Here is a 17083-nt window from a genome sequence, read left to right on the forward strand (position 1 = left end):
CCCCAGACAAACATACACACTCACATGGGGATTGTAGCTGGTAGGATGGAAGGTCCAGGTAGATCGTCCAGGCAATGGGGTCCAGGCTCCAGTTCAGGCTCCGGTTCAGCGGGCGAAAACCCGGCAGGCAGCTCTGCGTATCATTGGAACGCGACCGGACCTTACATATAGCGGGGGGACTGGGATGCTTCGTACGTAATAACTGTACGTTCGCGCCAAACGCTCTCCCTCTCAAAGTCCTTTCAATGCGCGCGCCTCCAACACGTCCGTACAAGTTCATTGCAAATGTGCGCGCCTCCAACACCGCGTAAGTCTTCCGAAATAAGTCCGTGAAAGGGCTTTGCGTTCGCGCTTATATCATGCGAGCCAAGATCACTCCGCGCTTCATAAAGCCACGGCCACCTGTGATATTCCCTCAGCCCTGGTTGGCTGGTGAGGGCTTACCGGCCACGCCTTTGACGGCTGGTTGACAGGCCACCCCTTGTTCTTGGCGTTCCGCCCCCTTTTTCCTCGGGCCTAACTGCATGGCTTATGGCGTCGTTTGAGCGAGCTCACGGGCAGCAGCGAAGGCTGCCGCTGCTGGCAGAGGCGTGTAATGGCGTTGCTTGGAGAGGGAGGTTGCAAAATGGATGAAAGGGCCTACTCCTTATTTGATTGACGCAACGCAGATTCAACGATTGGAAACACGGCCTTATCTAAAACACATAATAATGAAATAACTGAGTTCCTATGGTGGCCTACGTGTTGCTTGTGGACTAACTCGGGGTGCAACCTTTAACCATTAATGTCATATTTACAAGTGATTATTTATTTACAAAAGTGTGGGTTCTAAAACCGCAACAATATCATATATATATATATATATATATATATATATATATATATATATATATATATATATATATATATATATATATATATATATATGTATATATATATATATATATACAGTCACGTGAAAAAGTAAGTACACCCCATGTAAAGTTTTGACTTTTTCAACATATTTCAACATACAGCTATTTGATCTTCGTTTCAACAATATTGACAGATAAAGGTGATACAATATAACAAATATCATGAAACATTTACATTTTGTAGTCCATTGTATAATTTAAATAAACATAAATGCAAATTTCGCATGTGGAAAAAGTAAGTACACCCTTGGCACTAATCGGTGGTATTGCCCCCTTTGGCAGAAACAACCTCAAGTAGGTGTTTCTTATAACTGTCTACCAGTCTCTGACATCGACTGGGAAAAGATTTTGCCCACTCCTCCATGCAGAATTCTTTCAGCTGTGCGATGTTTGAGGGGTTTCTTGCATGCACAGCTCGTTTCAAATCCCCCCACAACATCTCGATGGGATTTAGATCCGGGCTTTGACTTGGCCATTCCAGAAACCTCCATTTCTTTCCTTTCAGCCATTCCTTGGTGGATTTACTGGTATGTTTCGGGTCATTGTCATGTTGCAAGGTCCACCTTCGGTTGAGCTTCAACTTTCCGACAGACGGCCTCACATTATCCTCAAGCACCCTCTGGTACAAAGAAGAATTCATTGTGGATTCTATGAGAGTGAGCTGCCCAGGCCCTGATGCAGCAAAGCTGCCCCAAACCATAATATTTCCATCACCATGCTTTACAGTTGGTATCAGGTTATTGTGGTCAAATGCTGTCTTTGGTTTTTGCCAAACATGTCTTCTGGTACTGTGGCCAAATAGCTCTACCTTTGACTCATCTGTCCAGAGCACATTGTTCCAGAAGTGCTGGTCTTTGTCGCGGTGTTCATTGGCAAACTTTAGTCTTGCCCTGATGTTCTTTCTGGACAGCAAAGGTTTACTCCTGGCACACCTCGCATGTAGATCAAATTTGTGCAGCCTCTTTCTAATGGTAGACTCGTGCACTTTCACATCAACAGTGGCAAGAGCTACCTGTAGGTCCCGTGATGACATTCTGGGGTTCTTAGAGACTTCTTTCAGCATCTTGCGGTCTGCTCTCGGGCTGAACTTGCTGGGGCGGCCTGACCTGAACAAGTTGGCAGTTGTTTGGAATCTTCTCCACTGGCAGATGATCTTCCAGACAGTCGAATGATTGATTTCAAATTGTTTGGAGGTCTTTTTAAATCCCTTCCCAGATTCGTAGGCATCTTTAACCTTCTTTCTGAAGGCCTCAGAGAGCTCTTTTGATCTAGGCATGGTGAAGCCGCACACTTCAACAACAAAGAGCAAACCAAACTAAATGTCTGAGGTTTAAATAGGACAGGTTCCTCCAAGATCCTCTCTAACGATGTTCTAATCATTTGCACCTGAGCTGGTGCACCTGATTCTAATTTTAGGTATTTGAAGTAGTGATAAATGTAGGGGTGTACTTACTTTTTCCACATGCGAAATTTGCATTTATGTTCATTTAAATTATACAATGGACTACAAAATGTAAATGTTTCATGATATTTGTTGTATTATATCACCTTTATCTATCAATATTGTTAAAATGAAGATCAAATAGCTGTATGTTGAAATATGTTGAAAAAGTCAAAACTTTACATGGGGTGTACTTACTTTTTCACGTGACTGTATATATTGTTGCGAATATGGAATTTGGCCTCCATATCCGCTTGTAAATATTCCCCTATTTTCTCCAATACTCCCCAACTTTCCCCAATCCCCCATTCCCTAGTCCCATTGCATGTAAATAACAATCAGTAGAGCCGACCTTCCCCTTCTTCCCCCATTAAATGTCGTGCCCAGGTCCACCGCACCACACGTAGACAACTTTCGGACATCTTCCTAGTTATTCTTAATCTATGTCAGTTAAGGCCTCGTTTCCATTAATTATGACTCTTCGTTGCACCAGAATGTGATTATATGGCATCAGTAGTGAGTTTAGGACCTTTCCCATACCTCCTTCCATCTTCTTCCCCAACAATTACAACAACAACAGAGGAGATGGCGGCGGAGCGGGGGAGGATGCGTCCTCCCACCGGCTCGATTAGCTCCAGACCATGCGCTCCACGGGGTTACCACGAAGGGGCTCCTTGTCAGCTCCTCGTCAAGGGCGGAGCCTGGTAAACCCCCCGCACGCACCCAATGAGAAGCAACGTGCCGATTCCACGAGGCGGAGCTAACGAGCCGAGGGCGTGTCACTCCCCGCCGGATATACGCGGCCCCGCGCCGGATGTGACGTCAGATGCGCCTGAACTACGGAGAGCAGAGGAAGCCACCGCCACCCCCAGCGCGACGATACCTCCCCGCATCTTTGGACCGGACCGAACCGGGTCGATTCTGCCCTGAGCCCAGGTGCACCTGGAGCCATCGCTACCCGCCTGTCCTTTGCATCAATCCCCGTGTGAGTCAGCCGTTGTCCTGTTTACCTGTCGTCTGTTGGGAATAATATAAGATTGTGTCTAAGTGCTTGTCTTTCTATGCTGTCCCTCTTGTAGTTGTAATCTAACCTTCCGCCTTAATATAACCTCCTCCGGAGGTCTTGAGAACTGAACCCCTGGTGTCGTATTGTGTTATTGTAATCCAGCCGGGTGTCTTCTTTTTCTTATTGAGCCAGCATCGCGCGACTAGTCAACGTTCGGGCACAATCGGGTAACTTGTGCAGACGTGGTCATACCATAAAACCGCTCGGTAAATAACATCCAAGCCACGTCTGTAACAATATGTATAATTTTTTTTAATTGACTGCTTACCTTAATCAAGTTCCTCATGGAGCATCCGCCCCTCCCCCCTCCCCCGGTCCTTTCACAAGCACAAGCACACAATATGATAATAACCAGTTTTCACTTTCAGCAGTATTCTCCCAGTCCATATGCACTCCGATCAAGATAATTGTCAAATTATTGTTGTAAACTCCTAGCGGGGCGTTGCGCTGCCGTAGTTGCAGGAAACCTGTGTTTGTGAATAACCCAATATATGGCTCCGGCTTCTCTGCACTAATAGCTTGTGTCAATGTGATACAGGATTGGTTCCGCTGCACCATGAGAGGATGGATCATTCGGGCAACAAACAGATGATCACATCATTGTCCATGCAGAAATGGAAGGTAAAATGTTTGTTTTGACTACATTCTTCAATAAAGAATACTGTAGTTGTTTTGAACACTAATTGTAATTTTCTTGCAAAAATGAGTCCAAGGCTCATGGAGAATTAAGTGCTTTTATAAAATAAATTACAAAGGCATCATTTTCGATGAAATTCCGAAAGGGCAGAGAATATTAAGTGGCACCAGTGTCGTGAGAAATGTTTGAGAGGTTTAATGAAGTCAGTGGCCAATGTTTTGAGAATCTGATGTACAGTGAGTGCATTCAGAAAGTATTCTGACCCCTTCACTTGTTTCACATTTTGTTATGTTGCAGCCTAATGCTGAAATCGTTCAAATTCATTTTTCCCCTCATCAATCTACACTCAATACCCCATAATGACAAAGAGAAAACAGGATTTTAGAAAGTTTTGCAAGTTTATTAAAAAGAAAAAACTGAAATATCACATTCACATAAGTATTCAGACCCTTTGCTATGACACTTGAAATTTAGCTCAGGTGCCTCCCATTTCTCTTGATCATCTTTGAGATATTTATACACCTTGATTGGAGTCCACCTGTGGTAAATTCAATTGATTGGACATGATTTGGAAAGGCACACACCTGTCTATATAAGGTCTCACAGCTGACAATGCATGTCGGAGCAAAAACCAAGTCATGAGGTCGAAGGAACTGCCGGCAGGGCTCAGAGACAGGATTGTGTCGAGGCACAGATCTAGGGAAGCCTACAAAAAAAATTCTGCTGCATTGAAGGTTCCCAAGAGCACAGTGGCCTCCACAATTCTTAAATGGAAGAAGTTTGGAACAACCAGGACTCTTCCAAGAGCTGGCCGCCTGGCCAAACTGAGCAATCGGGGGAGAAGGGCCTTGGTAAGAGAGGTGACCAAGAACTCGATGATCACTCTGGCTGAGCTCCAGAGATCCTGTGTACCTACCGTCTGCCGCATATAGAAGAAAGAAAATAGAAAAAATTCCGAGCTTGATCTCCACCTTTTAGGAAATGTTTAGATTTTGTTTGTTTGTTTTTTTCAGTCGAAAAATCGAGCCTCACGAAAGTGCTAGTTGACAAAATGCAATGATCTGACAGTGGTGCCACTGGTAGATAAAACAAGAGAATGAGCTCTTGGGTCACTCATAGTGAGTAGTTTGGAATAACTGTCACTCAAGCTTTTGAGTCTCACTATCTGCCATGATCTTTCCTGGGTAAACCACATTTCCAAGCTGGCCTCCAAAGCCAGTCGCCGACTGGGCATCCTCCGTCGTGCGAAGTCCTTCCTTGGCACACCTGAGCTCCTCACCACATACAAGGCTTTCATCCGCAGCTCAATGGAATACTGTTCTCCCCTCTGGGCTGGTGCTCCTGCCTCACACCTAGCTCGTCTTCACGCTGTTGAAAGCAAAGCGTTCAGAATCATTGGAATCTCCCACGATGAAGCTAACTCCGAGGGCCTTTCACTCACTCACCGCAGGCAGGTTGGTGGTCTTTCTGTCTTCTACCGACTCCTCTCCGGCCTTGCTCCCCCAGCTCTCTCTGTGCTCTGTCCCCCAAATATTCCTGCAGGTCGCACAAGATCTGCCTGCAACCCTCTTATGGTTAAACTGCCAAAATCACACTCTCTATTCACCTTCACTCTTTCGTTCTTCTTTTCTCCCGCCTCTGGAACAAACTCCCTCACTCTCTTCAATCCCACTCCTCCCTCCAGGTCTTTGAAACAGCTGTTCACCACCCTCCGAGGGCCTTTCACTCACTCACCGCAGGCAGGTTGGTGGTCTTTCTGTCTTCTACCGACTCCTCTCTGGCCTTGCTCCCCCAGCTCTCTCTGTGCTTTGTCCCCCAAATATTCCTACAGGTTTCACAAGATCTGCCAGCAACCCTCTGATGGTTAAACTGCCGAAATCGTGGCTCTCTGCTCACCTTCACTCTTTCATTCCTCTTTTCTCCCGCCTCTGGAACAAACTCCCACACTCCCTTCAATCCCACTCCTCCCTCCAGGTCTTTAAAACAGCTGTTCACCACCATCTCTTATCTCTCCCCATCCAAAACCTTGATCTTTTCTACCCCCACGAATTCACCCCAGATCCACCTTGTTTGATTGAAATTCCAACTTCTTTCCTGGAAGTTCTGGCAGTGTCCATATGTTTTATACCTCTCCCACCCCCCTCCCCCTTCACATGCCCCCCCCCCAAAGCCCTCTCCCTCCCACAGATCTCTCGATGTCCCTGCTCTCAGATGTTGTGTTTGTGTTCTTCCCCCTCTCGCCCCATCTTGTCTCCCGCTCCCCATGTTATATGTTTTATGTGTTGGTTTGTCTTTCTGTGTGATTAATGTTAGCTCTTTCACGAGCCTCGATATTGTATACAAAAAATAATAAAAATCTCATCTTCCCCCATCCAAAACCTTGATCTTTTCTACCCCCGCTAATTTCACCCCAAATCCACTTTTTTGAAATACCAACTTCTTTCCTGGAAGTCATTGGTGTCCTTGTGTTTTATACTTTTCCCACCCCCCCCCCCCCCCCCTCTTCCCACGCCCTCCTCCCCCCAAGCCCTCTCCCTCCCACACATCTCCCGATGTCCCTGCTCTCAAATGTTGTGTTTGTGTGCTTCCCCTTCTCTCCCCATCTTGTCTACCGCTCCCTCTTTTTATATATTTTGTTTGTCTGTTTGATTTGTTTGTGTGATAAATGTTGGCTCTTTCACAAGCCTCGATTCTGTATTTTAAAAAAAGAAAAAAAAAAGTATTGTTGTTGCAAGTGTTTGAAATAAATAATTAAGACCTCATCTTCTTCTTCTCTTGCCTTTAAGAGGTGAGGTCCAATGGTACTAATATTCTGCCCTGCCTTGACCATGATACTCCTCACTTCCCTCTGTCCTCAACCAACTCTCCCCACCCTCCAACAACCGCTACCTTATTGCCTCACACAATCCTCCCATCTCAGCCACGGTCTACCTCTTCCTCCTCCCTCTCCCTAAACCTATCCTCTCTTTGCCATTTTTTCTTCCTCCATCCGCACCAAGTGTCCAGCGCACTTCAGCCAGCATTTCACCAATCTCTCCGTCAAGCTCATCTGCACACCAATCTCCAACCTCAGTTCATCCATACTCCTTCCATCCACCCTCTTCATTCTCGCAATCCTTCTGGCACAATTGTTCTCAGACCTGCAGCTTCTGTTGTCTCTCTATCAGTGCCACCCTCTCCAGACCACTTCCACATCATTCCTCACCTTATCTCCAGCTCTCCTTTTTGCTCTTGTATGTTGCCCATACAGGTGCAATCCAATGTAAATGTTCTCAATGACATTAATGTTATTTTAATGTAAAATGAGTGAGTGTGTGCATGTGTGTATGCTCTATTGTTAATGTCCTCGATACTTTAACAGCCCCAGTTAGGTATTCTCATCTTTATGTGGGTTAACCAGGAAGAGGTTTTGCCCCAAGTCTTTCACAAACCGGTTGGCCAGGTCTGAGCTATATATCTGTTTTTAAGCCGTTTTGACCCTGATGAACCCAAATCTCCACCCATTGGAGTATGAACCGGTGGTCAAATCCAAAAAAATAGTTACCTATTTCATGCACCCCCCAATGTTGATTGCATATACAAAGTTTCATTAAAGTGTTTAAAATGTGCCTGTAATTCCATGTTTTGGTATTTGACTTTCTGACCCAGGGGGTGGGGGGCAAAAATGATACTGCTCTTGCACCTTTGCCATGTGGTGATCATAACGACCACGTTTGGTGAATTTCTGCCCAAATGTTTAGGAGATAGCATGATGGACAGAGCCGATTACAATATCCCGCCAGTTTGTTTTTTTCTTCAAGAAGCGCAAGGATAAAAGAACATAAAATTAAGAACATAAAAGAACATAAAGATAAAAGATCATAAAACTTACACTTTAAGAGATTAAGTTGATGCGCTTGTAAAATAACTATAATTCATCCCTTCCTGGTTTTGCTTTTCAGGAGATAATCGATACACTCCATATCCATCAAGCTTTGATTCCTGTTCCTGCAGTCTTCTCAGGAACTGAGATGCAACCGTAAAAATGCAACCATACTCATAATGAATCTTGAAGAATGGATGTTTTTTTTTTTGTTTGTTTGTTTTGCTCCTACTTGTTTCCTGTTTTTCTTTGGTCGTATTTATTGAACAAAGGGTCCTGGCATTTTGTGGCACTCAATTCATTCCAGTCTTTCGTTCATTTGTAAAGGTAATGTTGCCATAGTATTTCTCTTTGCAGGCAAAGTATTTGATTGTATTTTGTGCCATTTGTGTGTGAAGATGACGGGTTAATCCATCATTTTACACTTGTAAGTATTAAAGATACCATTGCATTTTTCACAGGCCTTTGAACATACAGCATAGCTAAAATCCAAATTGCTGACACCAGTTTGTAGTTACAAATACCCGAACCAACAATTATGTATCTCCTTCGTGTTGTATGTCGTCTTTGTCGCCGTCATCCTCACTTGAATGCACATGTAAATGCTGTAAAGGTTGTGCTTTTTCTTGGAATTGTTTGCTTCTATATTGCTTGTTTTTTATATTTGGCACTTCTTTTTGTGTACATGATTGAGACTCATGAAAGAGCTTGGACAGAATGGAATGAAAAAAAATAAAGTGGGAAACACCAACATCAGAACAGAAGTGATGAGATCATGGGGAGGGGGAGAAAGACGTATGGGTTAAACAAGCTGGAATGCAGGAAGAGGAAGGGGAGAGCAATGATGAAATAGAAAAGGAACAAACGAAAATGTGGGGGAGGGGTGGGAAGTTGTGGTTTTTCTGTCTTCCCTCATCACTGAAATGTTTTGATTGCTAACATTCCTTGACAAAGTATTTCACAAAATACAAATTTGATGGCACTGAAGCTTTAAATGAACATTTTGTGTATTTCCAAATATCTGGTTTATTTGTGGTGGCCTTCTGGAAAATGTTTTTGGTTGTCAGTCTGGATGGCCACTCAAACTTTGTGCATTTTATGTTGCTCACCGTCACTGAGAGATGGATTTTGTCTGTTGTAGTATATATCTATATAAATAAAGGAGTGTGTGTGTGTGTGTGTGTGTGTGTGTGTGTGTGTGTGTGTGTGTGTGTGTGTGTGTGTGTGTGTGTGTGTGTGTGTGTGTGTGTGTGTCTGGATGTCTGCTTATAACTCAAGAACTACACATCGGAGAAAAGTTTTAGACACAGATTCGGAATCAGCATAAAATTCCGGTCGTATAGGCTACTTTCTATTTTAATATCAATGGTTTAAAAAACCGGGCCAGCTGCAATTCCATGGTGTCGTTTGTGGCGGCGCTATTGCCCCTTTCCGATCCCCATGACGCATTGCGGTTCCGATTCGCGATAAGGTCTATGCGCTATCACCGACACTTTTCCATAACTTTTAATCAGATTTACCTTATCGTCCATCGTAACCACATTACGCTTGGAAACACTAGCATTATCCTTCTTCGGACCCATGGCTAACACAGACACAGTAAAGGAATACTGTACGTCGCCTCTGTTTTGAATGAGAATCAGCGGTTGCGCGTACATACAGTATACTGTACGTACATATTTATATTTTTTAAATGTGCTTTTTATTGTATTTTAAATTGTTTTTTAGCTTCTTTTATTGTTAATTTATGTACTATTTTATTTATTTTAAATATATTTTTAAGGAAAACAAATGTTTTCACGTCCGTAGTAGTGACGTAATGTCGCACATAATGACGTTCGCTGCCCGGTCATGAAAGAAATTATGATTCTCTTGCCAAAGTGACATGAAGATCAGGCAGTAAACCTCCCAACTGAGTTTCTCAACAGTCGTCAGCCTCAAGGACTCCCAACACACAGGTTGATTCTCAAGGTGGGAGCACCAATCATGCTTCTTTGGAATCTTGATCCACCAAAGCTGTGTAATGGAACACGATTGATAATCCAGCAAATAATGCTGCATGTCCTAGAGGCAACCATCCTCTCAGGACAATACAGAGGAGAGAAAGTATTCATTCCAAGGATACCACTTATTCCACCTGACCTTCCATTCTCCTTCAAGAGGATTCAGTTCCCAATCAGGCTATGTTTTGCTATGTCCATCAACAAGGCGCAGGGGCAATCGATGAAGGTTGTAGGCCTGAACTTCACAGAACAAGTGTTTGCCCATGGCCAGCTGTACGTGGGCTGCTCAAGGATTGGAAAACCAAGCAATCTCTATGTCTTGGTACCAAGTAAGAAGACCAGAAATGTTGTATACCCAGAGATTTTGAGAAATTGAAAATTGAAAAAACGTCATGTAGGAAATGTAGTGATATTGCTCTAAAATATACATGTTCTTTTCATCATATATTTGTATTATTCTTATTCAACCCGGGCGAAGCCGGGTACCTCAGCTAGTGTGTATATATATATATATATATATATGTATATATATATATATATATATATATATATATATATATATATATATATATATATATATATATATATATATATATATACTGTATATATATACTGTATATATATATATATATATATATATATATATATATATATATATATATATATATATATATACTGTATATATATATATATATATATATATATATATATATATATACTGTATATATATATATATATATATATATATATATATATATATATATATACACATACACACATGTATATATATATTGTTGCGGATTCGGGGGTCGGCGCTCCCCGTATCAAGGGGGGGTTAATCCTCTTGTCTTTTAAGCTGGCCGTCCCCCAATCCTGGAAGCTATGATGCTCCTTCCGGTCGGAATTAGCTAGGGTGATTGGTCAATGAAGTCCCAAATACCTACTTACTAACCCGACCGTAAAGCAGGGAAATAACTCCCGCTCGAACCATGGATAAGATGGAAATTGCCGAGCGGTTAGCAATCCGTGGCCCGAGCCATTAACAAAGACTAACCCGATCCTGAGCGGTTTCCAATTCGTGTCACAGGTACTCAATTGAAAGAAAGGACGGAGGCGATCGGATTAGGAAAACCACGAAATAACAAGGTGATTTATTTACACTCAAGAAGAAGAAGAAACGAAAGGAATATACAAGAAGAAGAAGAAAAAGCAGGACACAGGGCAGGCTTACCGAAACAGTCTTAACTTATTACGACCCCAGGACGAACAGACACACTCACACGGGATTATAGTGGTAGGGGAGGAAGGTCCAGGCAGATGGTCCAGGCGATGGGATCCGGCTCCAGTCCAGGCTCCGGTTCCGCGGGCGAAACCCGGCAGGCAGCTTCACGCGTATCGTCGGACGCGAGCGGACCTTACGTATCTCGGGGTTACATATATCGGGGAGACTGGGATGCGGCGTACGTAATACGTAGCTCGTGCCAGCTCTCTCTCTCTCACTCCCGATCAATGGCTCGTATCACAGGCAGTTCCTGCAATCAGTATCCGTGCAGTCCTTTGAAACAAGCGCGCCTCCCAATCAATAAGTTCATAAAGCGCCTTTCCCAACGAGTTCGTTACAATCGATCATCCACTGCGCAGTCCTCTGCAAATGTGCGCTCCTGGATCAGTTCGTGCAAAAGGAGCCCGCCAAAAGAAGTCCGTGAAAGGGCTTTTCGCGCGCGCTTATATATATCGCGCTTTGAGATCAATCCGCGCTCTTTGAAACCACGCCCGCCAGCGAGCTCACCTCAGCCCTGGTTGGTTGGCGAGGGCTCACCGGCTCCGCCCTTGACGGCGAGTTGACAGGGCCACGCTTCGTTCCCGGCGCTCCGCCCCCTTCTTCCTCGAGCTTGACCGCGTGGTTAATGGCGGCGCCTGTGCGCACGCTAACCAAGGCGCATAACAGAATTGGGAGAGAGAGGTTGGCAAAATGGCCAGAATGGATTGGGACCTATCTTATTTGATTAATGCAACGCAGATTCAACTATTGGAAACGCAGCCTTATCTGAAACACATACTAAGGAAATAACTGAAAGTTCCTATGGTGTCCTACGTGTTGCTGTGGCCTAACTATGGGTGCGACCTTTGACCTTTTAAATGATGGAATATTATTTACAAAGTGAGGGGTTCTCAAAACCGCAATATATATATATATATATATATATGTATATATATATATATATATATATATATATATATATATATATATATATATATATATACAGTAGTGACCCCTAATTCCGAACGCCCCTCATCTCGAACTACTCTAATTCCGAACCGTAAATTCGAGAAAATTTTGTCCCTAATTCCGAATGTATTTCTATAACCGAACCGCCAACATAGCGTTAGCGTCGTTCATATTTCCCGCCGCGAGCGTCGTTCATATTTCCAGTGCTGAAATTAGAGAACTGTGCTTCCATTGGTCTAAAACACAGGCCATTGTTGAAAAGTGGCACCCTAATAAAGCAGTGGTTAACAGGAGCATTAACTTGAAAAGTTAAGAAAAGTCCCCAACACCAGGCAACTTTGGAGAGGTGGTTCTCTAAAGAAAGCAAGCCTTGTGAGCCCCAACCCTCTACAAGTGGTGTTAAGAGACAAAGAGAGCAAACACCAGAAGCACAGTCATCTGATGTTAGCTTGGAAGGTGCCTCACCTTCCAAGCAATAAAACCCTCTCCCTCCTTCCTCCTCTCCAGCTTCCACATGCACCATCAGAACTCTCCACTAAGGTAAATGCAGTTATTTTCATGTTAGTACATTTATTTCTTTTTTTTGTTATTATTATTATTATTAGATATTTAGGGCAATTACTCATCTTATTTTACCTTGAATCATGTGTATTTGCAGTTAACAGTGTCTTGATAATGGGTTTTTGGGGTCCAGGAACGGATTAATTCACTTTCCATTATTTCTTATGAGGAAAATAGTTTCTAATTCCGAACTTTTCCCAATCCGAACTGCCGCTGGAACGAATTAAATTCGGATTTAGAGGTCCCACTGTATATATATGTATATATATATATATATATATGTATATGTATATATATATATATATATATATGTATATATATATATATATATATATATATATATATATATATATATATATATATATATATATATATATATATATATTGTTACTGATCGCGGTTTAGGATGTTGTTTGCCGAGCGAAGGCTCCGCGACCGAACAGTTGTTCCCCGATTCACCCAGAACTTTGGCCGTATCGCACCGCAGCTGCCCAATCTGGAAAAGACTAAAACGACGAAATGCAAAGAGGAAAAGGAATAAGACGAGAAGACGGACAGAAGAGTAATTGGATTTATTATACACACAAGCAAAAAGAAAGCAGTCACGTTTATTTACAACACATAAGACGCAGGTGACACAGTGCAAATACTAGCTTATACAGACTTAATTAAATACCCAGGGACAAGACACACAGAACAAACTCACGTACACAAGAAGGGTGGAAAGGCAGGAGGTGGATGGCTGGAGGGAGAGGAAGGTCCAAGGGGGTCCTGCAGCACGATCGGCGCGTTTAGCAGCCGCCGTTCCTTCGCGGCCCTGCTCAAAACCGCCGTCCAGGCCCCAAGCGGCTGTTGGGTGTTGTTGCTGCTGTGGCCGCCGCTTGCTTTGCCAGGACTCGTCTGACTCGTCTGGTCCAAACCCTCAACTCAACAACACTCTTGCACGTCTCCCTGTCCAACCACTCTTTCTCTCTTGGTCCAACCACTCTTTCTCTTTCTTGGTCCAACCACTCCTTCTCTCTCTTGGTCCACTCACTCCTCACCACCGACCACCCCACGCTTCTTGCGCGCGCGCCTTTATAGCGCCTCCTGCGATCAAGCCGCCGGCCTTCCGGACACGCCCATCGGTGTGCTCACCTCGGCCCTGGTTGGTCACGCGACCCTCTGGCTCCGCCCTTGATGACGACGGGCGGGCACGCCCCTCTTCCCCGACCCGAGCACATGTTCAATGGTGGTTTTGGAGGGGATGTAATTGGCAATCGAGGCTTGGCAATGACGAAAGGGGATGTGAAAGGAAATGAAGATTTTGGGGATGGGAATGAAAGGGGATCTATTCTCTTTCACTGGTGCAATGGAGTACTTCAATTAATGGGAGACACAGCCTTACCCTAAAACACAGAATAAGATATAACTATCGAACAGGGGTATTCTATTATTGGCTGACGTGTATGCTTGTGGACTAATTATGGGATGCCCTTTTACCTTTACACAGCTCCGGAGGCAGGGGGCACAGAATAAACAATAATAATAATAATAAAGCACACAATCTAAAAAATATACAGTCCTCATATCCGCAACACTGCACCCTCCTCCTCTTAGGCACGTCCCGGGCCTACAACTTTTTTTATTTAGTGTGACACGTAGGTGTAGTTCCCTCTACTTTTAACCTGACCCTGAGTGCGACAGTTTTAAAACATAACTAAATGTGTCCCACTGCTCCATTGCACCCTGCCTAACAGACTTACGCCCACAGTTAACCGAATTGCGGAATGGTCTTCAAACTACACACTGACAGTGGGGAGCATTATTTACAATGACGCTATTTTTATTTACAAGACTAACCCAGGACCTGTGATTGTTCTTTCTGGGGGGCAGACAGTCTGCTCTGCATCAATGCACCATGAGCGCACCCAAAAACGCACCAATACACACCCAAAAACGCACCAATACACACCCAAGCACCAATCGGTGCAGTCACCATTGTTCATCAATGTTCAACAATAAAAAATAAATCAACAACCCCTAACCCTGCAGGTGATCTCTTGCTCTTCGGCTCCCTCTGCTGGTTATTATTATTTGTTCTTCCAGATGTTGTCATTCTTTCATTTTCTTACTGGCGGCCTATTTGAACTGAAAAATGCACCCAATGTGTCCTTTTTATTTGATTTTATTTATGGCCCACAGGGCCGACTCTTGTGGTTCACCTGTGGGGCATCGGTGCCCTGTGGCCAAGGTCCGCCAGCAAGATTTCGGGCCCTCATGGCCGGTTCCAGCAGAGGGGCCATGCCCCAACCCATGGGGTCCATAAGTGGTGCTCGGCCACAGACATGTGGTCCATAATGTGGTGCATCGATGCAGACAGCTGGTTCTGGGAATTCCGGGCGCACAATGGAGGACTCACGCATGCTCCCCTCGGCACCCAATGGCGCACAGGTCATGTGGGAGACAAAAGAGACAATTGAGCGAGGGGTAAGGTCACAAGGGTACACATCAATAAGGCAATGCAAGGCGAAATGCGTACGGAGGGCGAAGTGAGAAAGCTCGTCCCTACCGTACGTCACCCCCCTGTCACCTACACTACCCTTGCCCTTACCCCATATTTACAAAATCTACCCATTTACAAATTCGTCACTACTGTCACGTCTTTCCCATATTTCCTCTATACCAAATTCGTCACCACAATCCCTCTATCCAAAATTTGCCATCACCCAATTCGTCATCAATCCTCATAAGGAGGAAGAGATGGAACATCAAGCACAATGTCACACCCACGTCATGATGCGTCTCACATTCCAAACATCTGCACAATAAAATAACAAAACATGGCATGGTGTGGAGGTACGTCATTTCAGGTGAGTGGATGCAGATGGTGCGAGGAGACTTCAATCCTAACTATCTTCTAAATGACCTTAACACACTTTACACTACCCGGGGCCTTTCCCTGCCAATCCATTGGCCAACTTACACTATGGGTTCTAAAAACCAATTCCCATTGCCCAAACTGTGGTGCTTCTCAATTTGGGGTCTCACTCCCCCGATTCATCTCCCGGTGCCCTCGCACAATTTCTGGGCTGTGGCGTGTAGCTCTCCCAGCAGGTCTACCCACCTGCACACCTCCACCACTGTAGTTGCCACCCGAGCTTACCTAGCTCCTCACCCTAACCTAACTAACTGGGGAAGACCCCTCCTGGTTCTGTCACCCCTTGGTGCCCTCTGGCACTGGGCTACCCGGGTCCGTCCTCCGGATCCTCGGGCCCCATCCACAACAACTACCGGCTCCCAGAGCCCACCTGCGGCCTCACCTGGCCGACATCCTCACAGTGGTGGAGTGCCCAAACCAACTACACACACTAACAGGCTACACGCCCAGCCATTTCCACAACACTAATGCACCCATCCAAAGACCATTCTTTCACCCGCACCACAGATGCCAATATCCAACCACAATTTACCTGTACCCTCTACCTAACACTTACACTACCCGCCCCGGGTATCCGTGATGGGGGTCCACTCTTCCCCCATTCACACCTTCGCACCATCCACTCCACTCCACAATTTCCACCATACTCACTCCACGACCATCCATTCCAATACTCCATACCATTTATTCCATACACCTGTCCTCCATTCACCTGTCGTTGCACACCTGTGCAATCATACCTGGTGCCACCTGCACCCTCCTCCTCTTCCTGGACCATTTGGTCAGCACAATACACAATGACCTTCACTCACTCATACACTGCTCCACACACCTGTTCAGTTGCACACCTGTGCAATCACACCTGTTCAATCCTCAAACACACGGCATCATCTCAGCTAACTACTCCCCTCTGAAACTTGCGCTTCCCAGTCGTCCCTTTAAACTATTGCGCTCCCACGTCATTATCATCCACGCTAATCTACCTGCGTCCCCACTACAGGTATCCTTGTCACTAACTAATCTTAACGTTACCTAATGTCATCTTCTAGATCCCTACACACAATATCCTAACCCACCCGGGCTAGTTTTCACTGCCATAAACCCCATAATATAATGCTCCTTTGCCCCCCTCGTTGTGAGGGATGGTGGATTTGCCATCCCACCACATCGGGGAGGTCCTATCAATTTCGCTCATCCAAATCCAACAAATCAAAAATTTGCCATTTACCGCTAATCACCGTACCAATCATCAAATTTTGCCTTTTTTCTAATTTCGGGGCCAAAACACTATCCTCATCACCCGTCTACTTATTAGATCCTCTCGGTGCGCCAATTCCCTTCTAAAGCTCGGCTTCGTACAGCCGAGCAATGAATACGGGTTGTTTTGTGCCAGCGGCTGGATACGTCCCGCATTCGGGGCAGGGACGGGGGCTTACCCGGGCCGAGATC

At 44.7% G+C, this 17083-nt stretch overlaps 1 protein-coding gene across 4 annotated transcripts in view; it reads left to right on the top strand.

Moving 5' to 3' along the window:
- LOC137434311 (EP300-interacting inhibitor of differentiation 3) overlaps positions 1–8671 on the top strand; it is a 68860-nt gene extending 60189 nt beyond the window's left edge. For all 4 annotated transcript variants that reach the window (XM_078785488.1, XM_078785486.1, XM_078785487.1 and 1 more), the window contains exons 10-11: positions 3960–4042; positions 8000–8671. In XM_078785488.1, the coding sequence (XP_078641614.1) occupies positions 3960–4042; positions 8000–8080 (164 nt within the window). In that variant the 3' untranslated portion in view covers positions 8081–8671. The remainder of the gene's footprint in view (positions 1–3959; positions 4043–7999) is intronic.
- Positions 8672–17083: the final 8412 nt, after the last annotated feature.

The sequence above is a fragment of the Myxine glutinosa genome, chromosome 10, assembly GCF_964187855.1.
Source record: "Myxine glutinosa chromosome 10, kmMyxGlut1.1, whole genome shotgun sequence".
NCBI lineage: Eukaryota > Metazoa > Chordata > Myxini > Myxiniformes > Myxinidae > Myxine > Myxine glutinosa.